Genomic DNA, 25,987 nt, shown 5'->3' with positions numbered 1-25,987 from the left:
AATCTTTGCAACTGAATTTGTTCCCCGTTTTCCGTTTGCTATTTTTCCTCACCTCTGTTGGTGGATTGGGGTGGATGTCACTAATGTGGTGTGAAAAGCGTTGTCACCCTGGTTGTACCACGCAGCTTTACAGCACAGCAGGTGCGGATGGATCATGCATTTCTTTACAATTCTGCCGCCAGTATTATGGTTCCTGTATAGAAGGTTCAGCCGTGTCATCGGCGGTTTGGCTTGAGGTGTCATGTAAGTCTTTCTGTAACATTCCTACTTCCCCTGAGTCCGGAGTATTAGAGTAATCTTAAACCCTCAGCTTTTTGTAGTTTAACACATAGAGTACAAGAAAAAAAATTCCTCCAGTAAATGTTAAATTTCTTACTCCAGCTGCTGGCTCTCTCAGTGCTGCTTTCCTGAACTTCTGGACCTCACAGGAAAGCGTTAACAGTGGACAGTGCAGTCAGTCTGGTAGCTTGGGGAAGGGAGGGAGAGTGCCTTGCCTTCCTAGGCTATGGGGCTGTGTGTTTCTATTGATGCACACATTATAGGGAGACACAATTCTACATACAAGGGTGGCTCCATAGGATGCTGAAAGAGAAAGGAGCCACCCTGGAGCAGAAAACCCGAGGCATTGATCGATGTGCCAGTTTTTACTGAAACATAGGCAAGGCATAGAAGATGGAAAAGCCGCAGATGGAAAATAATACTCAACTGTGGAAAGTGAAAACAAATGAGGGGTTCATGTCACTTCAGGGCACATCTATGAGTTATTCTATCACTTATTATCACTTGCTTTTACCATTTTAGCCATCAAAAATGCCTCTGTGTGCCCCTCTGATGTTTGGTTTCACTTTTTTTTTTGACCAGGGGCTTGACCTCCCTAATGTCTGCGCTAAGCTCCACCCAACTGCCTGGGGGACAGGGGGGGGGGGGAATATAGGTTTTTGGCTAATGATAGTTAAAGTGATGATAAACTCTGGTTTAATTAAAAGTCTGTATTCTTAACACTGTATGTAGGAACGTAGCCCCCCCCCTGCCTTGGTCCCCCTGTATGTAGGAACGTAGCCCCCCTACCTTGGTCCCCCTGTATGTAGGAATGTAGCCTCCCTGTCTTGCCCCCCCTGTATGTAGGAACGTAGCCCCCCCTGTATGTAGGAACGTAGCCCCCCTGTCTTGGTCCCCCTGTATGTAGCAATGTAGCCACCCTGCCTTGGTCCCCCTGTATGTAGGAATGTAGCCACCCTGCCTTGTTCCCCCTGTATGTAGGAACGTAGCCCCCCTACCTTGGTCCCCCTGTATGTAGGAATGTAGCCTCCCTGTCTTGCCCCCCCTGTATGTAGGAACGTAGCCCCCCCTGTATGTAGGAACGTAGCCCCCCTGTCTTGGTCCCCCTGTATGTAGCAATGTAGCCACCCTGCCTTGGTCCCCCTGTATGTAGGAATGTAGCCACCCTGCCTTGTTCCCCCTGTATGTAGGAATGTAGCCCCCCTGCCTTGGTTCCCCTGTATGTAGGAATGTAGCCCCCCCTACCTTGGTCCCCCTGTATGTAGGAATGTAGCCCCCCTGCCTTGGTCCCCCTGTATGTAGGAACATAGCCCCCCTACCTTGGTCCCCCTGTATGTAGGAATGTAGCCCCCCTGCCTTGGTCCCCCTGTATGTAGGAATGTAGCCCCCCTGCCTTGTTCCCCCTGTATGTAGGAATGTAGCCCCCCTGCCTTGGTCCCCCTGTATGTAGGAATGTAGCCCCCCTACCTTGGTCCCCCTGTATGTAGGAATGTAGCCCCCCTGCCTTGGTCCCCCTGTATGTAGGAACATAGCCCCCCTACCTTGGTCCCCCTGTATGTAGGAATAGTAGCCCCCCTGCCTTGGTCCCCCTGTATGTAGGAACGTAGCCCCCCTACCTTGGTCCCCCTGTATATAGGAATGTAGCCCCCTGCCTTGGTCCCCCTGTATGTAGGAATGTAGCCTCCCTGCCTTGCCCCCCCTGTATGTAGGAATGTAGCCCCCCTGCCTTGGTCCCCCTGTATGTAAGAACGTAGCCCCCCTGCCTTGGTCCCCCTGTATGTAGGAATGTAGCCTCCCTGCCTTGCCCCCCCTGTATGTAGGAACATAGCCTCCCTGCCTTGCCCCCCCCTGTATGTAGGAACGTAGCCCCCCCTGTATGTAGGAACGTAGCCCCCCCACTTTGGTCACCATTGTATATAGGAATGTAGTCCCCCTGCCTTGGTCCTCCCCTGTATGTAGGAACGTAGCCATCCTGCCTTGGTCCCCCTGTATGTAGCTATGTAGCCCCCCTGCCTTTGTCCCCCTGTATGTTGGATCGTAGCTCCCCTGCCTTGGTCCCCCCCTGTATGTAGGAACCTAGCCCCCCTGCCTTGATCCCCCTGTATGTAGGAATGTAGCCCCCCTGCCTTGGTCCCCCTGTATGTAGGAACGTAGCCCCCCCCGCCTTGGTCCCCCTGTATGTAGGAATGTAGCCCCCCTGCCTTGGTCCCACTGTATGTAGGAATGTAGCCACCCAGCCTTGGTCCCTCTATATAGGAATGTAGACCCCCTGCCTTGGTCCCCCTGTATGTAGGAACGTAGCCCCCCCCGCCTTGGTCCCCCTGTATGTAGGAATGTAACCCCCCTGCCTTGGCCCCCTGTACATAGGAATGTAGCCCCCCAGCCTTGGTCCCTCTATATAAGAATGTAGCCCCCCCCAGCCTTGGTCCCCCTTTATAGGAATGTAGCCCCCCGCCTTGGTCCCCCTGTATGTAGGAATGTAGCCCCCCTGTCTTGGGTCCCCTGTATGTAGGAACATAGCCTCCCTGCCTTGATCCCCCTGTACATAGGAATGTAGACCCCCCCTGCCTTGATCCCCCTATATAAGAATGTAGCCCCCCAGCCTTGGTCCCCCTATATAAGAATGTAGCCCCCCCAGCCTTGGCCCCCTTTATAGGAATGTAGCCCCCCAGCCTTGATCCCCCTGTACAGAGGAATGTAGGCCCCCCCTGCCTTGGTCCCCCTATATAAGAATGTAGCCCCCCCAGCCTTGGCCCCCTTTATAGGAATGTAGCCCCCCAGCCTTGATCCCCCTGTACAGAGGAACGTAGCCCCCCTCTCTTGCTCGCTCCCAAGATGGACACGCATAGAGCTCCTCACAAGTCTGCAACTAACATGCACTGCTTGCTTCAAGTGTAAATGAGGGGGGAAGGGAGAGGTCCGGGAGCCCACCTAGGATGTTACGAGGCACTAGAAATAGACACTAAGTAGCGGATTATTCTGCGGAGAAGTAAGATATTGTTTGGTGTCACTTTCCGTGACTTTTGGTTGTAAATATTTGAAATGGGTGACAGGTTCACTTTAAACAAAAGGGACGTGAGTCTTACGTTGCCCTGCCCCCCTTCCCCCACACACACCCCCAATTCCCCCGGGGGGGGGGGGGGCACGGTTGGCTGGCACCCTTAGTCCAGCAGCACATGGCACCTTACAGCCAGCCTATGTAGAATGCCCCATCTTTACCGCCCCCCCTTCCCCCCGGCTCTTCATTTGGCACCATTGTGCAGACGTGAGCCTGGATGCCCGTGCTGGTGATGGACTCCAGATGTCGGCTTCGGCTCAAGCGTCCAGCTGCAGCCCATTAGCGAGCAAATAAAAATAATGGGAAGAGAGGAGGAGAGTTCCTGGCCGGGAGCTCTGGAGTTTTCCAAGACCTGTCAAAAAAAAAAAAAAACACAAAACGCAATAACAAACCCCGGCGCTGAGAAAAGTGCGTCTCCTAACAGGGAGCCTCTTATCGGTGGCACCAGGAGGGGCCACTGGGGACACAATCCCATATGGTGCGCGCCGGTCCCGGGCCAACGGGGCGTATGCCGGAGTGAGAGAGAGACAACGCACCAGGCTGGTACAGAAAGAGGCCGGGAACCCTGCAAGCTGTGCCGCCACCGCCGGGTGGCAAGCAGGGGGTTAAGGCGCAGAGCCGGCCCTGGCAGGCCCCCTTCCCTCCTGTCTTCTGCCCGGCGTTCCCTTCTTTGGTCTTGGCTGGAGTTGCGGGACGGTTCTGGGCAGCTGCCGCACACCTGTCCTCGGCTCTCAAACTGCAGTGAACCCTGCGGACCTCGTCGCTGGCAGAGGAACAGAGCGCCGGCGGCCCGGCAAGGGTTAATAATAGTAGAGAGCGGCAGGAGGTGGTAGGGCGAGGGGTGGGGGGGTGGTGGTGTGCCGCCACAGCTGAGCCCAGCAGCAGGTGTTTCGGAATGGCTTTAGCTGCTGCTCTCCTTCCCGCTTCCATCACCCCGACCTTCCCCACCTGAAGGGCCACATCCACCCCACCCCCGGCCTGGGGCAATCTGTCATCTCAGGGATTGGAGGGGGAACCTGTGATTGTTGGCGGCTCTTCTCATCCTTCTCTTGTTTCCTCTTCGCAGGCAGTTGGCTCCGTACCCGCGTGACAATGCCAGACTCACCGGCCGATGTGAAGACCCAGACGAGGACCACACCGCCCACCATGCCCCCTCCATCGCCCGCGCTGAGCCAAGGGGCCAACCGCACTTCCTCCTACACCCCCAGCACAAGTGAGATGGCACTTAAAAATTGGGGGGCGCGAGGGAGTGGGGGTGGGGTCTGTATGGAAAATTGGGGGGTGGCACTATAGACAAGGTATGAGCAGCCTGCTTAGGAACGGCAAGGGCCAGTGGGCCGACTGTTGGCTGTCGTGGAATGCTGAGACTTCTGGTTCTTCTACAAGGTGCCACCAGTTTGCCCCAACAGTTGCACCAAACCTTCCCCAGCCTGTCTGCAGGCTCTGCCAGAAACCCAAAGGTATATGTACCCCTGGGGTACTTCCACAAGAGGTACTCCTACCCCAGGGGTACTTCCACAAGGGGTACTTCCACAAGGGGTACTTCCACAATGGTACTCATGTACTCCAGGGGTACTTCCACAAGAGGTACTCATATCCCAGGGGTACTTCCACAAGGGGTACTTCCACAAGAGGTACTCATGTACTCCAGGGGTACTTCCACAAGAGGTACTCGTACCCAGGGGTACTTTCACAAGGGGTACTTCTACAAGGGTACTCATGTACTCCAGGGGTTCTTCCACAAGAGGTACTCGTGCCCCAGGGGTACTTCCACAAGGGGTACTTCCACAAGGGGTACTTCCACAAGGGTACTCATGTACTCCAGGGGTTCTTCCACAAGAGGTACTCATGTACTCCAGGGGTACTTCCACAAGGGGTACTTCCACAAGGGTACTCATGTACTCCAGGGGTACTTCCACAAGAGGTACTCATATCCCAGGGGTACTTCCACAAGGGTACTCATGTACTCCAGGGGTACTTTCACAAGGGGTACTTTCACAAGGGTACTCATGTACTCCAGGGGTTCTTCCACAAGAGGTACTCATGTACTCCAGGGGTACTTTCACAAGGGTACTCATGTACACTGGGGTACTTCCACAAGGGGTACTCATATACTCCAGGGGTACTTTCACAAAAAGTAGTCATGTATCCCAGGGTGCTTCAACAAGAGGTACTCATGTACTTCAGGGGTACTTCCATAAGAGGTACTCATGTACCCCAGGGGTACTTCCACAAGGGGTACTCATGTACCCCAGGGGTACTTCCACAAGGGGTACTCATGTACCCCAGGGGTACTTTCACAAGAAGTAGTCATGTATTCCGGTGTACTTCCACAAGAGGTACTCTTGTAGTGCAAGTGTACTTCCGCGTGGGGTACTTATGTACCCCAGGGATACTGTCAAGAGAGGTATTCATGCACCCAAAGGGTACTTTCACAAGAAGTACTTATGTACTCCAGGGGTACTTTCACGAGAGTTAGTCATGTATCCCTGGGGTACTGTCACAAAAGGTACTCATGTACGTCAGGGGTACTTTATTTCTTTATTTCAGGTACTTATATATCGCCGTCAATTTACGCAGCACTTTACATATATATTGTACATTCACATCAGTCCCCGCCCCCGAGGAGCGTACAATCTAAGGTCCCTAACTTACATTCATACATACACATACTAGGGACAATTTAGACAGGAGCCAACAAACCTACCAGCATGTCTTTGGAGTGTGAGAGGAAACCGGAGTACCTGGAGGAAACCCATGCAGGCACAGGGAGAACATGCATACTCCAGGCAGGTGGTGCCGTGGCTGGGATTCGAACCAACGACCTGCGTACTGCCAGGGAGAAGTGCTAACCATTTAGCCACTGTGCTGCCCCACAAGAAGTACTTGTGTACCCCAGGGGTAATTTCACAAGGGGCATTCATGTACCCCAGGGGTACTGTCACGAGAGGTACTCATGTACCCCAGGGGTACTTTCACAAGGGGCATTCATGTACCCCAGGGGTACTGTCACGAGAGGTACTCATGTACCCCAGGGGTACTTTCACAAGGGGCATTCATGTACCCCAGGGGTACTGTCACGAGAGGTACTCATGCACTCCAGGGGTACTTTCACAAGGGGCATTCATGTACCCCAGGGGTACTTTCACAAGGGGCATTCATGTACCCCAGGGGTACTGTCACGAGAGGTACTCATGTACCCCAGGGGTACTTTCACAAGGGGCATTCATGCACTCCAGGGGTACTTTCACAAGGGGTATTCATGTACCCCAGGGGTACTGTCACGAGAGGTACTCATGCACTCCAGGGGTACTTTCACAAGGGGCATTCATGTACCCCAGGGGTACTGTCACGAGAGGTACTCATGTACCCCAGGGGTACTTTCACAAGGGGCATTCATGCACTCCAGGGGTACTTTCACAAGGGGTATTCATGTACCCCAGGGGTACTGTCACGAGAGGTACTCATGTACCCCAGGGGTACTTTCACAAGGGGCATTCATGCACTCCAGGGGTACTTTCACAAGGGGCATTCATGTACCCCAGGGGTACTGTCACGAGAGGTACTCATGCACTCCAGGGGTACTTTCACGAGAGGTACTCATGTACCCCAGGGGTACTGTCACGAGAGGTACTCATGCACTCCAGGGGTACTTTCACAAGGGGTACTCACATACATGATACTTTCGACATGCTCCAGGCATTTTTTTCCCTGATAAACTATTTATGAAAGTCTATTTTTCAGGAACTTACAAACAATGTCTATAAACCGACTTGCAGCAGATAAATGGAGATATTTATACTCCTGGATGTCTGCTCCTTGTATACACATATATAGGGAGTACTAGTGGTACATGTGGCCCCCAGCAGGCTTCCATCGGGGGGGGGGGTCCTTGTCAAAGCTGACGATACATTCTTCGATTTCCGAACAACCGTTTATGAAAGATGGTTTGGCAGAACATTCGATGTGCATGTCATTGACTCAAAAAAACGTTCGTTCAACTGCAGCTGTATTTTCGTTTAATCGCCAGGCGTACCATTGGGTACAACTGACTGCGGGGACTTCTACCCACCTACCTACCTACCCACCTACCTACCCACCCACCTACCCACCCACCTACCTACCCACCTACCTACCCACCCACCTACCTACCCACCTACCTACCCACCCACCTACCTACCCACCTACCTACCCACCCACCCATCGCCGACCGATGACCGATCCAGCCAGTCCAGCGCAGTCTTCAGCACAAACAGAATTGCAGCGATGGCTTTGCCTGCCCGGGGTCCATATACAATGTTCAGAAATGCCAGGATTGCCGGTGTTCCGTCACACGTGTTGTGTAAAGTAGCCATGCTTGGGGGAGGGGGGGGAGGGGAGGGGGGGTGTAAGGGGTTTACACCATGAAGCAAGTGCCCTCCTTGTAATGCCCACAAGACCTAAGTACCCTCAGCAGGGCTGGATTTATCATTAGGAACAATAAGCTGTGCCTCATACACCGCATCGTCTCTCTGGATCTCACACACTGCATCGTCTCTCTGGATCTCACACACCGCATCGTCTCTCAGGATCTCATACATTGCATCGTCTCTCTGGATCTCACACACCGCATCGTCTCTCTGGATCTCATACACCGCATCGTCTCTCTGGATCTCATACACCGCATCGTCTCTCTGGATCTCATACACTGCATCGTCTCTCTGGATCTCATACACTGCATCGTCTCTCTGGATCTCACACACCGCATCGTCTCTCAGGATCTCATACATTGCATCGTCTCTCTGGATCTCACACACCGCATCGTCTCTCTGGGTCTCATACACCGCATCGTCTCTCTGGATCTCATACACCGCATCGTCTCTCTGGATCTCATACACTGCATCGTCTCTCTGGATCTCACACACCGCATCGTCTCTCAGGATCTCATACACCGCATCGTCTCTCTGGATCTCACACACCGCATCGTCTCTCTGGATATCATACACTGCATCGTCTCTCTGGATCTCATACATCGCATCGTCTCTCAGGATCTCATACACCGCATCGTCTCTCAGGATCTCATACACCGCATCGTCTCTCAGGATCTCATACACCGCATCGTCTCTCTGGATCTCACACACCGCATTGTCTCTCTGGATATCATACACCGCATCGTCTCTCTGGATCTCACACACCGCATCGTCTCTCAGGATCTCATACACCGCATCGTCTCTCTGGATCTCATACACCGCATCGTCTCTCTGGATCTCATACACCGCATCGTCTCTCTGGATCTCACACACTGCATCGTCTCTCTGGATCTCACACACTGCATCGTCTCTCTGGATCTCACACACCGCATCGTCTCTCTGGATCTCACACACCGCATCGTCTCTCTGGATCTCATACATCGCATTGTCTCTCTGGATCTCATACACCGCATCGTCTCTCAGGATCTCATACACCGCATCGGCTCTCTGGATCTCACACACCGCATCGTGTCTGGATCTCACACACCGCATCGTCTCTCTGGATCTCACACACCGCATCGTCTCTCTGGATCTCACACACCGCATCGTCTCTCTGGATCTCACACACCGCATCGTCTCTCTGGATCTCACACACCGCATCGTCTCTCTGGATCTCACACACCGCATCGTCTCTCTGGATCTCACACACCGCATCGTCTCTCTGGATCTCACACACCGCATCGTCTCTCTGGATCTCACACACCGCATCGTCTCTCTGGATCTCACACACCGCATCGTCTCTCAGGATCTCACACACCGCATCGTCTCTCAGGATCTCATACACCGCATCGTCTCTCTGGATCTCACACACCGCATCGTCTCTCTGGATATCATACACTGCATCGTCTCTCTGGATCTCATACATCGCATCGTCTCTCAGGATCTCATACACCGCATCGTCTCTCAGGATCTCATACACCGCATCGTCTCTCAGGATCTCATACACCGCATCGTCTCTCTGGATCTCACACACCGCATTGTCTCTCTGGATATCATACACTGCATCGTCTCTCTGGATCTCATACATCGCATTGTCTCTCTGGATCTCATACACCGCATCGTCTCTCAGGATCTCATACACCGCATCGTCTCTCTGGATCTCACACACCGCATCGTGTCTGGATCTCACACACCGCATCGTCTCTCTGGATCTCACACACCGCATCGTCTCTCTGGATCTCACACACCGCATCGTCTCTCTGGGTCTCACACACCGCATCGTCTCTCTGGATCTCACACACCGCATCGTCTCTCTGGATCTCACACACCGCATCGTCTCTCTGGATCTCACACACTGCATCGTCTCTCTGGATCTCACACACCGCATCGTCTCTCTGGATCTCACACACCGCATCGTCTCTCTGGATCTCACACACCGCATCGTCTCTCTGGATCTCACACACCGCATCGTCTCTCTCAGCCCCTTCATGAGATCTGCTTCCTCCAGCCAGATGTTCTGTAATTAGATGTCGGGTTGTGGAAGCTTCTGATCTGATGGGGTTTAGTTTAAGCTGAACAGGAACAGATGCGTGTGCGTGTCCATAATCCGTGTCCCTAATGTGTGCATGTAATCTATGTATGTACTGTATGTGTGTATATAGAGGGATGGATATATATATACACAGTGCAGGAAATGTGTATTTGCTCCCCCCTGATGCTGAATGTTCGTCCCTCACACAGAAATGATCGGTCTAACAATGGAATGTTCACCCCTCACACAGAAATGATCGGTCTAACAATGGAATGTTCGCCCCTCACACAGAAACGATCGGTCTAACAATGGAATGTTCGCCCCTCACACAGAAATGATCGGTCTAACAATGGAATGTTCGCCCCTCACACAGAAACGATCAGTCTAACAATGGAATGTTCGCCCCTCACACAGAAACGATCGGTCTAACAATGGAATGTTCGCCCCTCACACAGAAATGATCGGTCTAACAATGGAATGTTCGCCCCTCACACAGAAATGATCGGTCTAACAATGGAATGTTCGCCCCTCACACAGAAATGATCGGTCTAACAATGGAATGTTCGCCCCTCACACAGAAACGATCGGTCTAACAATGGAATGTTCGCCCCTCACACAGAAACGATCGGTCTAACAATGGAATGTTCGCCCCTCACACAGAAACGATCGGTCTAACAATGGAATGTTCGCCCCTCACACAGAAACGATCGGTCTAACAATGGAATGTTCGCCCCTCACACAGAAACGATCGGTCTAACAATGGAATGTTCGCCCCTCACACAGAAATGATCGGTCTAACAATGGAATGTTCGGTGTAACACTGAGAGACAGAATACAACAACAAATTCAGCAGAAATGCGTCTAACAAATGATGACTGATCTGCATGTTCATGAGGGAAAGAAGGATTGGATCCCCTTCACAAAACATGACTTAGTACTTGGTGGCCAATCCCTTGTTGGCCATCACAGAGGTCAGACGTTTCCTGGAGTTGGCCCCCAGGTTCGCACACATCTCAGGAGGGATTTTGGCCCACTCCTCTTGACAGATCCTCTCCAAGTCATTCAGGTTTGGTGGCTAACGTTTGGCAACTCGAACTTTCAGCTCCCTCCACAGATTTTCAATCGGATGAAGGTCTGGAGACTGGCTAGGCCACTCCAGGACCTTAATGTGCTTCTTCTTGAGCCGCTCCTTTGTTGCCTTGGCCGTGTGTTTTGGGTCATTGTCATGCTGGAACACCCATCCACCACCCATTTTCAATGCCCTGGCTGAGGGAAGAAGGTTCTCACCCAAGATTTGAGGGTACATTGCCCCGTCCATCGTCCCTTTGATGCGGTGCAGTTGTCCTGTCCCCTTAGCAGAAAAACACCCCCAAAGCAGAATGTTTCCACCACCATGTTTCACAGTTGGGATGGTGTTCTTGGGGTCATAGGCAGCATTCCTCCTCCAAACACGGTGAGTTGAGTTGATGCCAAAGAGCTGGATTTTGGTCTCATCTGACCACAACACTTCCCACCAGTCCTCCTCTGCATCATTCAGATGTTCAGTGGCAGACTTCAGACGGGCTGGACATTGGCTTTCTTGAGCAGAGGGACCGTGCGGCACTGCAGGATTTCAGTCCTTGTCGGCGTAGTGTGTTACCAATTGTTTTCTTGGTGACTGTGGTCCCAGCTGCCTGGAGATCATTGACAAGATCCTCACGTGTAGTTCTGGGATGATTCCTCACTGTTCTCATGATCATTGACACTCCACGAGGTGAGATCTTGCATGGTGCACCAGACCTAGGGAGACTGACACTTGTTTTGTGTTTCTTCCATTTGTGAATGATTTGCACCAACTGTTGTCACCTTCTCACCAAGCTGCTTGGCCATAGTTTGGTAGCCCAGTCCAGCCTTGTGTAGGTCTACCATCTTGTCCCTGACATCCTTGGACAGCTCTTTGGTCTTTGCCATGGTGGAGAGTTTGGAATCTGATGGTTTGATGGCTCCTGTGGACAGGTGTCTTTTATACAGGTAACACAATGAGATTAGCAGCACTCCCTTTAAGAGACTGCTTCTAATCTCAGCTTGTTACCTGTATGAGAGACACCTGGGAGCCAGAAATCCTGCTGAATGATAGGGGATCAAATCCTTCTTTCCCTCATGAACATGCAGATCCGTCATCATTTGTTAGACGCATTTCTGCTGAATTTGTTGTTGTATTCTGTCTCTCAGTGTTACACCGAACATTCCATTGTTAGACCGATCATTTCTGTGTGAGGGGCGAACATTCCATTGTTAGACCGATCATTTCTGTGTGAGGGGCGAACATTCCATTGTTAGACCGATCATTTCTGTGTGAGGGGCGAACATTCCATTGTTAGACCGATCATTTCTGTGTGAGGGGCGAACATTCCATTGTTAGACCGATCATTTCTGTGTGAGGGGCGAACATTCCATTGTTAGACCGATCATTTCTGTGTGAGGGGCGAACATTCCATTGTTAGACCGATCATTTCTGTGTGAGGGGCGAACATTCCATTGTTAGACCGATCATTTCTGTGTGAGGGGCGAACATTCAGCATCAGGGGGGGCAAATACGCATTTCCGTCACTGTGTATATATAAAACTGGAGAGTGCAAAATCTGGTGCAGCTCTGCACAGGAACCAATCAGCTTCCAGGTTTTATTACCAAAGCTTCATTGAACAAGCTGAAGGTAGAAGCTGATTGGCTGCCATGCACAGCTGCACCAGATCCTGAGTGCTCCAGTAATTCTCCCCCAATGTGTATATACTGTGTGTACAGTCATGGCCAAATATCTTGCCCCCCCCCCCCCCCACATTTCCGTCAGATAACGCAACACTTCCCCAGAAAATTGCTGCCATTACAAATGTCTCGGAATTCTCATGTTTGTTTCTTTGGTTTGTATCGGTGACACAAAAACGTGGAGAAACAAAAAGCCAAATCTGACCCATTCCACGCCAAACCCCCAAAATGGACAAAATTATTGGCACCTTCTTAAAATTGTGAGAAATAATTGCATTCCCAGTCTGTGATGTTCCTGTAATTTGTCATTAGACTCCCCATATCCATGACCGGGTGCTGACAACATAGAAATCACACCAACAACCGGGGACAATGGTGACACCTGGCCTCCACCTTCCTGTTGGGTGTCTCTGTGTGCCGCATGGAGGAGAGAAAGAGCAGCAAAGAATTGTCTGAGGATTGGAGAACAAAAATGGTGGAAAAGCATGGACAATCTCAAGTCCATCTCCAGAGATCCTAATGTTGCTGTGTCCACTGTGCGCAACATTGTCAAGAAGTTTCCAGCCCATGGTGCTGTAGCTAATCTACCTGGACGAGGATGAAAGAGAAAAATTGATCAAAGATTGCAATGAAGGATTGTTGGAATGGTGGATGAAGAACCTCCATCAACTTCCAGACAAATCCAAGCTGACCGTCAGGCACCGGGTACAAGTGTGTCCCCTCCCACTATACATCGCCATCTGAAGGAAAAGGGACACTATGGGAGGAGACCCAGGAGGACCCCACTGCTGACACAGAAATATGGGAGGAGACCCAGGAGGACCCCACTGCTGACACAGAAATATGGGAGGAGACCCAGGAGGACCCCACTGCTGACACAGAAATATGGGAGGAGACCCAGGAGGACCCCACTGCTGACACAGAAATATGGGAGGAGACCCAGGAGGACCCCACTGCTGACACACAAATATGGTAGGAGACCCAGGAGGACCCCACTGCTGACACAGAAATATGGAAGGAGACCCAGGAGGACCCCACTGCTGAGACAGAAACATGGTGGGAGACCCAGGAGGACCCCACTGCTGACACAGAAATATGGTAGGAGACCCAGGAGGACCCCACTGCTGACACAGAAATATGGAAGGAGACCCAGGAGGACCCCACCGCTGACACAGAAATATGGTTGGAGACCCAGGAGGACCCCACTGCTGACACAGAAATATGGTTGGAGACCCAGGAGGACCCCACTGCTGACACAGAAATATGGTTGGAGACCCAGGAGGACCCCACTGCTGGCACAGAAACATATTAGAAGCCAGATTGGAGTTTGCCAAAACTTACCTGAGGAAGCCAAAATCCTTCTGAGAGAATGTGCTGTGGACAGACGGAAAAAAATGGCAGCTTTTTGGTAAAGCCCATCATTCTACTGTTTTCAGAAAATGCATTGAGGCCTTCAAAGAAAACAATCCAGTCCCTCCAGTCACACGTGGTGGGGGGGTCACAGTCCCACCAGTCACACATGGTGGGGGGTCACAGTCCCTCCAGTCACACGTGGTGGGGGGTCACAGTCCCTCCAGTCACACGTGGTGGGGGGTCACAGTCCCTCCAGTCACACGTGGTGGGGGGTCACAGTCCCTCCAGTCACACGTGGTGGGGGGGTCACAGTCCCTCCAGTCACACGTGGTGGGGGGTCACAGTCCCTCCAGTCACACGTGGTGGGGGGTCACAGTCCCTCCAGTCACACGTGGTGGGGGGGTCACAGTCCCACCAGTCACACATGGTGGGGGGTCACAGTCCCTCCAGTCACACATGGTGGGGGGTCACAGTCCCTCCAGTCACACGTGGTGGGGTGGTCACAGTCCCACCAGTCACACGTGGTGGGGGGTCACAGTCCCTCCAGTCACACGTGGTGGGGGGTTACAGTCCCTCCAGTCACACATGGTGGGGGGGTCACTGATGGTTTGGGGTTGCTTTACTGCTTCAGGCACTGGAGGTCTTGGCCGTGTGGATGGCATTATGAAATCTGAAGACTACCAAATAATTCTGGGGTGCAGTGTGGGGCCCGGTGTCAGAAAGTTGGGTCTCCATCAGAGGTCAGGGGTCTTCCAGCAGGACAATGACCCAAAGCACACGTCACAAAGCCCCCAGAAATGGTTTCAGACAAAGTGCTGGAGAGGACTGAATTGGCCAGCAATGAGTCCAGATCTCCATCCCATAGAGCTCCTGTGGAGAGATCTCAGACCAGCAGTTGGGGAACGGAACCTTCCAATCTGAGGGACCCGGAGCAGTTGGAGGAAGAAGAGCGATCCAAAATTCCAGGAGAGAGGTGGAGGAAAGTCATTATTGATGGTGACAGGAAGCCATTGATTTCAGTCTTCCAAGAGGTGTGCCACCAAATATTTATATCACACATGCACAGAACATGTGAGCCGGACAAACACACACACAGAGAACATGTGAGCCGGGGACACACACACACACACACACACACACAGAGAACATGTGAGCCAGGCACACACACACACACAGAGAACATGTGAGCCGGACACACACACACAGAGAACATGTGAACCGGACACACACACAGAGAACATGTGAGCCGGACACACACACACAGAGAACATGTGAGCCGGACATACACACACAGAGAACATGTGAGCAGGACACACACACAGAGAACATGTGAGCAGGACACACACACAGAGAACATGTGAGCCGGACACACACAGAGAACATGTGAGCAGGACACACACACAGAGAACATGTGAGCAGGACACACACACAGAGAACATGTGAGCAGGACACACACACAGAGAACATGTGAGCCGGACACACACACAGAACATGTGAGCCGGGGACACACACACAGAGAACATGTGAGCCGGGGACACCCACACATAGAACATGTGAGCCTGACACACACACACAGAACATGTGAGCCTGACACACACACACAGAACATGTGAGCCAGACACACACACACACACAGAACATGTGAGCCAGACACACACACACACACACAGAACATGTGAGCCGGACACACACACACACAGAACATGTGAGCCGGACACACACACAGAACATGTGAGCCAGACACACACACACAGAACATGTGAGCCAGACACACACACACACACAGAACATGTGAGTCGGACACACACACAGAACATGTGAGCCAGACACACACACACACAGAACATGTGAGCAGGACACACACACAGAACAAGTGAGCCGGACACACACACACAGAACACGTGAGCCGGACACACACACATAGTACATGTGAGCCGGACACACACACACAGAACATGTGAGCAAGACACACACACACACAGAACATGTGAGCAGGACACACACACACACAGAACATGTGAGCAGGACACACACACACACAGAACATGTGAGCAGGACACACACACACAGAACATGTGAGCCGGACACACACACACAGAACATGTGAGCAGGACACACACACACACAGAACATGTGAGCAGGACACACACACACACAGAACATGTGAGCAGGACACACACACACACACAGAACATGTGAGCCGGACACACACACACACACAGAACATGTGAGCCGGACACACACACACACATAGTGTCACTTTGGGATCCCACCTGTCATTTGTGGGCATGCGGTTATTTTCGGCTGCTCTTTCGTGGGCCGCCCCTCCGCCTGCACTGGGTGCCGTGTGTGTGTGTGTGTCAGGCGATCAGACGGTTGTACAGAGAGGGGGGAAAGCTGCAGCAAGGTAAGTGCCAATCCCCGAAAACCTGCCAATAGGTGCCGGCCATAGACAATGCGGAGGAATCGGGGCACCGGAGGGGCAGCCCCCCCTTTTTATAATGTCCGTTTGTCCTGATATGGATCAGGAATGTTGGATAAGTATGAAGATCTCCCGGGATTGTACACATCGGGCAATCACAACACGCATTCCCGTGTGTGTGCTTAAAGGGGACCTCCGGCTCCAGCTGATATATTCCTGGGCAAGTCGCAGACTTCATCACATTCAATCATCGCTATTATATTTTTAGCTATATTGTGTTCCTGCGTCTGTGTACTGCGTCTGTGCACTGCGTCTGTGTTCCTGCGTCTGCGTTCCTGCATCTGCGTTCCTGTGTCTGTGCACTGTGTCTGTGTTCCTGCGTCTGTGTTCCTGCGTCTGTGTTCCTGCGTCTGTGTCCTGCGTCTGTGTTCCTGCGTCTGTGCACTGTGTCTGTGTTCCTGCGTCTGTGTTCCTGCGTCTGTGTTCCTGCGTCTGTGTACTGCGTCTGCGTTCCTGCGTCTGTATTCCTGCGCCTGCGTTCCTGCGTCTGTGTTCCTGCATCTGTGTTCCTGCGTCTGTGCACTGCGTCTGTGTTCCTGCGTCTGTGTCCTGCGTCTGTGTTCCTGCGTCTGTGTTCTGCATCTGTGTTCCTGCGTCTGCGTTCCTGCGTCTGTGTACTGCGTCTGTGTTCCTGCGTCTGTGTACTTCGTCTGTGTTCCTGCGTCTGTGTTCCTGCGTCTGTGTTCCTGCGTCTGTGTACTGCATCTGTGTTCCTGCGTCTGTGTACTGCATCTGTGTTCCTGCGTCTGCGTTCCTGCGTCTGCGTTCCTGCGTCTGTGCTCCTGCGTCTGTGCTCCTGCGTCTGTGCTCCTGCGTCTGTGTTCTGCGTCTGTGTCCTGCGTCTGTGTTCCTGCGTCTGTGTACTGCATCTGTGTTCCTGCGCCTGTGTTCCTGCATCTGTGTCCTGCGCCTGTGTTCCTGCGTCTGCGTTCCTGCGTCTGTGTACTGCGTCTGCGTTCCTGCGTTCCTGCATCTGTATTCCTGCGCCTGCGTTCCTGCGTCTGTGTTCCTGCATCTGTGCACTGCGTCTGTGATCCTGCGTCTGTGTCCTGCGTCTGTGTTCCTGCGTCTGTGTACTGCATATGTGTTCCTGCGTCTGTGCACTGCATCTGTGTTCCTGCGCCTGTGTTCCTGCGTCTGTATTCCTGCGTCTGTGCACTGCATCTGTGTTCCTGCGCCTGTGTTCCTGCGTCTGTGCACTGCGTCTGTGTTCCTGCGTTTGTGTACTGCGTCTGCGTTCCTGCGTCTGTGTACTGCGTCTGTGTTCCTGCGTCTGTGCACTGCGTCTGTGTCCTGCGTCTGTGTTCCTGCGTCTGTGTTCCTGCGTCTGTGTACTGCATCTGTGTTCCTGCGTCTGTGTACTGCGTCTGTGTACTGCGTCTGTGTACTGCATATGTGTTCCTGCGTCTGTGTACTGCGTCTGTGTTCCTGCGTCTGTGGTCCTGCGTCTGTGTACTGCATCTGTGTTCCTGCGCCTGTGTTCCTGCGTCTGTGCACTGCGTCTGTGTTCCTGCGTCTGTGCACTGCGTCTGCGTTCCTGCGTCTGTGTACTGCGTCTGCGTTCCTGCGTCTGCGTTCCTGCGTCTGTATTCCTGCGCCTGTGTTCCTGCGTCTGTATTCCTGCGTCTGTGCACTGCATCTGTGTTCCTGCGCCTGTGTTCCTGCGTCTGTGCACTGCGTCTGTGTTCCTGCGTTTGTGTACTGCGTCTGCGTTCCTGCGTCTGTGTACTGCGTCTGTGTACTGCGTCTGCGTTCCTGCGTCTGCGTTCCTGCGTCTGAATTCCTGCGCCTGTGTTCCTGCGTCTGTGTTCCTGCGTCTGTGTACTGCGTCTGTGTCCTGCGTCTGTGTCCTGCGTCTGTGTTCCTGCGTCTGTGTACTGCATCTGTGTTCCTGCGTCTGCGTTCCTGCGTCTGCGTTCCTGCGTCTGTGTACTGCGTCTGTGTTACTGCGTCTGTGTACTGCATCTGTGTTCCTGCGTCTGTGTTCCTGCGTCTGTGCACTGCGTCTGTGCACTGCGTCTGTGTTCCTGCGTCTGTGTTCCTGCGTCTGTGCACTGCGTCTGTGTTCCTGCATCTGTGTTCCTGCGTCTGTGCACTGCGTCTGTGTTCCTGCGTCTGTGCACTGCGTCTGTGTTCCTGCGTCGGTGTTCCTGCGTCTGTGCACTGCGTCTGTGTTCCTGCGTCTGTGCACTGCGTCTGTGTTCCTGCGTCTGTGCACTGCGTCTGTGTTCCTGCGTCTGTGTTCCTGCGTCTGTGCACTGCGTCTGTGTTCCTGCGTCTGTGTTCCTGCGTCTATGTTCCTGCGTCTCTATTCCTGCGTCTGTGTTCCTGCGTCTGTGCACTGCGTCTGTGTTCCTGCGTCTGTGCACTGCGTCTGTGTTCCTGCGTCTGTGCACTGCGTCTGTGTTCCTGCGTCTGTGTTCCTGCGTCTGTGCACTGCGTCTGTGTTCCTGCGTCTGTGCACTGCGTCTGTGTTCCTGCGTCTGTGCACTGCGTCTGTGTTCCTGCGTCTGTGTTCCTGCGTCTGTGTTCCTGCGTCTGTGCACTGCATCTGTGTTCCTGCGTCTATGTTCCTGCGTCTCTATTCCTGCGTCTGTTCAGCTCGTGGAGTACACGTCCGGGAAATGTTCCGGGTTGCCTGTTGCAGAAACGCATTGACTGAGAGCCCCGAGCCGTGTGGGTGGTGCTTCCCCAGGAATGTCTGTCGGAGGAGGAAGATCCGGTGTGACGCTGAATTCTTATCATTTATATATAGATAGAAAAACTGGAACTTTGTTGTCTTTTGGATATTTAAAGTGTTAAACCCAAAAGAAACATTTATTAACCTTAAGAGTTCCCTTCACTGGAACTAGGAGGCCAAGCCCACCCCCTGAGGAACAACCCCATACCATAATCCCTCCTCCACCAAACTTTACACTTGGCACAGTCAGGCAAGTACCGTTCTCCTGGCCACCACCAAACCCAGACACATCCATCGGATTGCCAGACAGAGAAGCGTGATTGGTCACTCCAGAGAACATGTCTCCACTGCTCTAGAGTCCAGTGGCGGCGTGCTTTACACCACGGCATCCGACGTTTTGCATTGCACTTGGTGATGGAAGGCTTGGATGCAGCTGCTCGGCCATGGAAACCCATTCCATGAAGCTCTCTACGCACTGTTGTTGGGCTCATCTGAAGGCCACACCAAGTTTGGAGGTCTTTAGCTATTGACTCTGCAGACAGTTGGCGACTTCTGCGCACTGTGCGCTTCAGCATGCGCTGACCCCGCCCTGTCATGTGACATGGCCTACCACTTGGTGGCTGAGTGGCTGTTGTTCCCAGTTGCTTCCACTTTGTTATAATCCCACTAACAGTTGAGCGTGGAATATTTAGTAGCCAGGAAATGTCACGGATGGACTTATTGCCCAGGTGACCACCTATCACGGGACCACGCTTGGAGTCACTGAGCTCCTGAGAGCGACCCATTCTTTCACCAATGTTTGTAGAAGCCGTCTGCATGCCTAGGGGCTGGATTGTATACACCTGTGTCCATGGAGGGGATTGGAACACCTGAATCACATGATATGGAGGGGATTGGAACACCTGAATCACATGATGTGGAGGGGATTGGAACACCTGAATCACATGATATGGAGGGGATTGGAACACCTGAATCACATGATATGGAGGGGATTGGAACACCTGAATCACATGATATGGAGGGGATTGGAACACCTGAATCACATGATATGGAGGGGATTGGGACACCTGAATCACATGATTGGGAGGGGATTGGAAAACCTGAATCACATGATTAGGAGGGGATTGGAACACCTGAATCACATGATATGGAGGGATTGGAAAACCTGAATCACATGATATGGAGGGGATTGGAACACCTGAATCACATGATATGGAGGGGATTGGAACACCTGAATCACATGATTGGGAGGGGATTGGAACACCTGAATCACATGATATGGAGGGGATTGGAACACCCGAATCACATGATATGGAGGGGATTGGAACACCTGAATCACATGATAAGGAGGGGATTGGGACACCTGAATCACATGATTGGGAGGGGATTGGAACACCTGAATCACATGATTAGGAGGGGATGGGAACACCTGAATCACATGATATGGAGGGGATTGGAACACCTTAATCACACAATTGGGAGGGGATTGGAACACCTGAATCACATGATATGGAGGGGATAGGAACACCTGAATCACATGATATGGAGGGCGGGGCCAATACTTTTGGAAATATAGTATACATGAAAAGTTTGTTCTTCGATGACAGATCTGCCCCAATCAGCTCGCAGTATTCATTCTGTATCAGTTGTAATTCTTGTTTGTTTCCATAGTAATGAACGGGAGCAGCCACTCCCCCACTGCTATCAATGGAGCCCCATCTACCCCCAATGGTTTCAGCAACGGACCGTCTGCGTCATCCTCGGCTGCACTGACCAATCAGCAGCTGCCCCCAGCCTGTGGGGCCCGGCAGCTCAGCAAACTCAAGCGCTTCCTGACTACATTGCAGCAGTTTGGCAGCGACATCTCTCCGGAGATCGGGGAGCGGGTGCGGGCCCTGGTGCTGGGACTGGTGGTGAGTACGGGAAGCAGCACTGATTGTAGGCGTCATTACACAACTCAGCACTTTAAAGATGAAGTTTACCAAAGAAGAAAATCCCTACAGCTTCAGTCACATCACTTAGTAAAGAAGGTCCCACATTGAAATCTTCACTGCAGGGATGCCCCGTCCTCTTCCTGGGTCTGACCTTCTGGCGCTGCAATGGTTCACAGCTTTGGCTCTTCAGGCAGAACATCTCCCTCCTACTTCCTCCTTCATTGACAAAACATTTTTTTCTTTGGTTACATTGCTTGTAACAGGATCTGTGAATGGTGGAGAGTCTCCTCAGTCACACAGGGTTATCTCCCCCATTCACAGATCATGTAATCAATGGAAGATCTTTTGTCATTGGAGGAGGAGGAAGAAGGGACCATCCCTACCGCCGTTCTGCCTGAAGAGCAAAGCTGTTCATTATTACAGCGCCTGGAAATTCAGAGCCAGGAAGAGGACTGGGCAACCCTGCAGTGAAGGATTCTCCTGGATCCACAACCTGAGACATACACTATATTACCTCCAGTATTGGGCCGCCGGCCTTTCCCCTCACATGACCTTTAATGGCCCCCCAGTCTTAGTCCGTAGGGTTCAATATTGAGTTGGCCCCGCCCTCTCCACACACATGACCTTTAATGGCCCCCCCAGTCTTAGTCTGTAGGATTCATTATTGAGTTGGCCCCTTCCTCTCCACACACATGACCTTTAATGGCCCCCCAGTCTTAGTCTGTAGAATTCAATATTGAGTTGGCCCCACCCTTCCCACACACATGACCTTTCATGGCCCCCCAGTCTTAGTCCATAGGGTTCAGTATTGAGTTGGCCCCGCCCTTTCCCCTTACATGACCTTTCATGGCCCCCCAGTCTTAGTCCGTAGGGTTCAGTATTGAGTTGGCCCTGCCCTTCCACGCACATGACCATTAATGGCCTCCCCATGCACATGACTTTTAATGGCCCCCCAGTCTTAGTCCGTAGGGTTCAATATTGAGTTGGCCCGGCTCTTCCACGCACATGACTTTTAATGGCCCCCCAGTCTTAGTCCGTAGGGTTCAATATTGAGTTGGCCCCGCCCTTTCCACCAGGCGATTAATGGCCCCCAGTCTTGTCCTAGGGTTCAATATTGAGTTGGCCCCGCCCTTTGCAGCTATAACAGCTTCAACTCTTCTGGGAAGGCCCCCACAAGGTTTAGGAGGGTGTCTATGGGAAGGTTGGACCATTCTTCCAGAAGCACATTTGTCAGGTCAGGCACTGATGTCGGGGGAGGTTAGGAGGGTGTCTATGGGAAGGTTGGACCATTCTTCCAGAAGCACATTTGTCAGGTCAGGCACTGATGTCGGGGGAGGAGGCCTGGCTCGCAGTCTCCGCTCTAATTCATCCCAAAGGTGTTCTATGGGGTTGAGATCAGGACTCTGTGCAGGACAGTCAAGTTCCTCCACCCCAAACTGGCCCCTCCATGTCTTTATGGACCTTGCTTTGTGCACTGGTGGGCAGTCATGTTGGAACAGGAAGGGGCCATCCCCAAACTCCTCCCACAAAGTGGGAGCATGAAATTGTCCAAAATGTCGCCTTAAGAGTTCCCTTCACTGGAACTAGGGGGCCAAGCCTAACCCCTGAAAAAACAACCCCACACCATAATCCCCCTCCACCAAACTTACACTTGGCACAATGCAGTCAGGTAAGTACCGTTCTCCTGGCCACCACCAAACCCAGACACATACATTGATTGCCAGACAGAGAAGCGCGATTGGTCACTCCAGAGGACACGCCTCCACTGCTCTACAGTCCAGTGGCAGCGTGCTTTACACCACGGCAACCGACGCTTTGCATTGCACTTGGTGATGGAAGGCTTGGATGCAGCTGCTCGGCCATGGAAACCCATTCCATGAAGCTCTCTACGCACTGTTGTTGGGCTCATCTGAAGGCCACACCACGTTTGGGGGGTCTGGGCCCAATACTTTGGGTAGTGTAGTGTACCTTCTGACAGGTAAGTGATCTGATGAGAGTTACGGGATTTTTTTTTTTAGCTGAACTTCAGCTTTAACCATTTCCTGTCACATATACAAAGTGTGAGTGATATTCTGAAGTACATTGCAGAGCAGTTCTGCTCATTTTTCTTTTGACCTTCGATTGGCTGCTAACGCAGAACTGACATTTTTTTTAGACATTTACATTTCATAGAAAACTGCAGTAGGAGCCTCGTGGGAGTTCTGCGGAGTTTGTCTTTAAACCGGTTCCCATTCTATTTTTTTTCCCAGAATTCCACGCTCACAATCGAAGAATTTCACTCGAAACTGCAAGAAGCAACCAACTTCCCCCTCCGCCCTTTCGTCATCCCGTTCCTAAAGGTAGGACTGCCAAGTCAATGGCGACTTTTCATTGTATGGCCTGGAAAGGCAACCAATAAATGATTGGCTACCGTTGATGATCTGCACTTCTGAAAATACTAGTTTCATGGCTGTCATGCTAACCCAGCAGCTTTAAAGTCTTTATTAAGGATTACCTGTAGGTGTCCAATGGAACATCTCATAAATACTTACCGATTAGGAGATATTCGCATTAAATGCAGCCGGTGACGTCACCAAGCATACCGAGCCGAACCTTTAGAGCTCTGTGCTGCAGCCGAAGGCACAGAGTGACGTCATCGTGGCTCCAGCCTCTCATGTACAGGGAGGCCACATGAGGTGTTTTACCCTAATAAATTCTCTGCATTAAGGTTACAAACGCACCGTACCTCAACACTTACCTGGCTGCATGTCATCGCCACTCGCTCCCAGCACCTCCCCCCTCAGGGCTGTCTTCATGCATGGGCACTACCCAGGGGCCCCAGGTGCGTTGGGGCCCTATGATAATCTTGCATTACATCTTAATTGCCAGCTGTCCAAGATTTGTCTCGGGGTGACCCAGGCAGTATCCCAGAACCTGTACTGTGCCCTCCTGACCCCAGTATTGTGCCCTCCTGACCCCAGTATTGTGCCCTCCTGACCCCAGTATTGTGCCCTCCTGACCCCAGTATTGTGCCCTCCTGATCCCAGTATTGTGTCCTCCTGATCCCAGTATTGTGCCCTCCTGACCCCAGTATTGTGCCCTCCTGACCCCAGTATTGTGCCCTCCTGATCCCAGTATTGTGCCCTCCTGACCCCAGTATTGTGCCCTCCTGACCCCAGTATTGTGCCCTCCTGTCCAGTATTGTGCCCTCCTGATCCCAGTATTGTGCCCTCCTGACCCCAGTATTGTGCCCTCCTGATCCCAGTATTGTGTCCTCCTGATCCCATTATTATGCCCTCCTGACCTCCTGATCCAGTATTGTGCCCCCCTGATCCCAGTATTGTGCCCCCCTGATCCCAGTATTGTGCCCTCCTGAACCCAGTATTGTGTAATCCTGAACCCAGTATTGTGCCCCCCCCCCATCCCAATATTGTGCCCTCCTGATCCCAGTACTGTGCCCTCCTGATCCCCCTGTACTATACCCTCCTGATCCCAGTATTGTGCCCTCCTGATCCCAGTATTATGTCCTCCTGAACTCAGTATTGTGTCCTCCTGATCCCAGTATTGTGTCCTCCTTAACCCAGTATTGTGTCCTCCTGATCCAGTAATGTGCCCTCCTGATCCCAGTAATGTGCCCTCCTGATCCCAGTATTGTGCCCTCCTGATCCCAGTATTGTGTCCTCCTGATCCCAGTATTGTGTCCTCCTGATCCCAGTATTGTGCCCTCCTGATCCCAGTACTGTGCCCTCCTGATCCCAGTACTGTGCCCTCCTGATCCAGTACTGTGCCCTCCTGATCCCAGTATTGTGCCCCCCCCCCCCATCCCAATATTGTGCCCTCCTGATCCCAGTACTGTGCCCTCCTGATCCCCCTGTACTGTACCCTCCTGATCCCAGTATTGTGCCCTCCTGAACCCAGTATTATGTCCTCCTGAACCCAGTATTGTGCCCTCCTGAACCCAGTATTGTGCCCTCCTGAACCCAGTATTGTGCCCTCCTGAACCCAGTATTGTGCCTCCTTAACCCAGTATTGTGTTCCTCCTGATCCCAGTATTGTGCCCTCCTGATCCCAGTATTGTGCCCTCCTGATCCCAGTATTGTGTCCTCCTGATCCCAGTATTGTGCACTTCTGACCCCAGTATTGTGCCTTCCTGATCCCAGTACTGTGTCCTCCTGATCCCCCTGTACTGTACCCTCCTGATCCCAGTATTGTGCCCTCCTGATCCCAGTATTGTGTCCTCCTGATCCCAGTATTGTGCCCTTTTGTTCCCAGTATTGTGCCCTCCTGACCCCAGTATTGTGCCCTCCTGACCCCAGTATTGTGCCCTCCTGACCCCAGTATTGTGCCTTCCTGATCCCAGTATTGTGCCCTCCTGACCCCAGTATTGTGCCTTCCTGACCCCAGTATTGTGCCTTCCTGATCCCAGTACTGTGTCCTCCTGATCCCCTGTACTGTACCCTCCTGATCCCCCTGTACTGTACCCTCCTGATCCCAGTATTGTGCCCTCCTGATCCCAGTATTGTGTCCTCCTGATCCCAGTATTGTGTCCTCCTGATCCCAGTATTGTGTCCTCCTGATCCCAGTACTGTGCCCTCCTGATCCCAGTACTGTGCCCTCCTGATCCCAGTATTGTGCGCTCTTGATCCCAGTATTGTGTCCTCCTGAACCCAGTATTGTGCCCTCCTGATCCCAGTATTGTGTCCTCCTGATCCCAGTAATGTGCCCTCCTGATCCCAGTATTGTGCCCTCCTGATCCCAGTATTGTGCCCTCCTGATCCCAGTATTGTGCCCTTCTGATCCCAGTATTGTGCCCTTTTGTTCCCAGTATTGTGCCCTCCTGACCCCAGTATTGTGCCTTCCTGATCCCAGTACTGTGTCCTCCTGATCCCCCTGTACTGTACCCTCCTGATCCCCCTGTACTGTACCCTCCTGATCCCAGTATTGTGCCCTCCTGATCCCAGTATTATATCCTCCTGAACCCAGTATTGTGTCCTCCTGA

The 25,987-nt window shown here is 52.3% G+C and overlaps 1 protein-coding gene across 1 annotated transcript in view; it reads left to right on the top strand.

Annotated features, from left to right (window-relative positions):
* The window catches only part of LOC149450069 (transcriptional corepressor CBFA2T3-like), a 96,449-nt gene that overhangs the window by 39,843 nt on the left and 30,619 nt on the right, over nt 1-25,987 (top strand). The window contains exons 2-4 of the mRNA XM_089692390.1: nt 4,404-4,550; nt 20,747-20,988; nt 23,259-23,348. Of these exons, the coding sequence (XP_089548516.1) occupies nt 4,430-4,550; nt 20,747-20,988; nt 23,259-23,348 (453 nt within the window). The 5' untranslated portion in view covers nt 4,404-4,429. The remainder of the gene's footprint in view (nt 1-4,403; nt 4,551-20,746; nt 20,989-23,258; nt 23,349-25,987) is intronic.

The sequence above is a fragment of the Staurois parvus genome, unplaced genomic scaffold (genome assembly GCF_062004578.1).
Source record: "Staurois parvus isolate SC_StPar_1 unplaced genomic scaffold, SC_StPar_1.0 ptg000584l, whole genome shotgun sequence".
In the NCBI taxonomy this organism is placed as follows: domain Eukaryota; kingdom Metazoa; phylum Chordata; class Amphibia; order Anura; family Ranidae; genus Staurois; species Staurois parvus.
The sequence above is the reverse complement of the archived record's forward strand: the minus strand, read 5'-3'. Positions and strand labels throughout refer to the sequence as shown.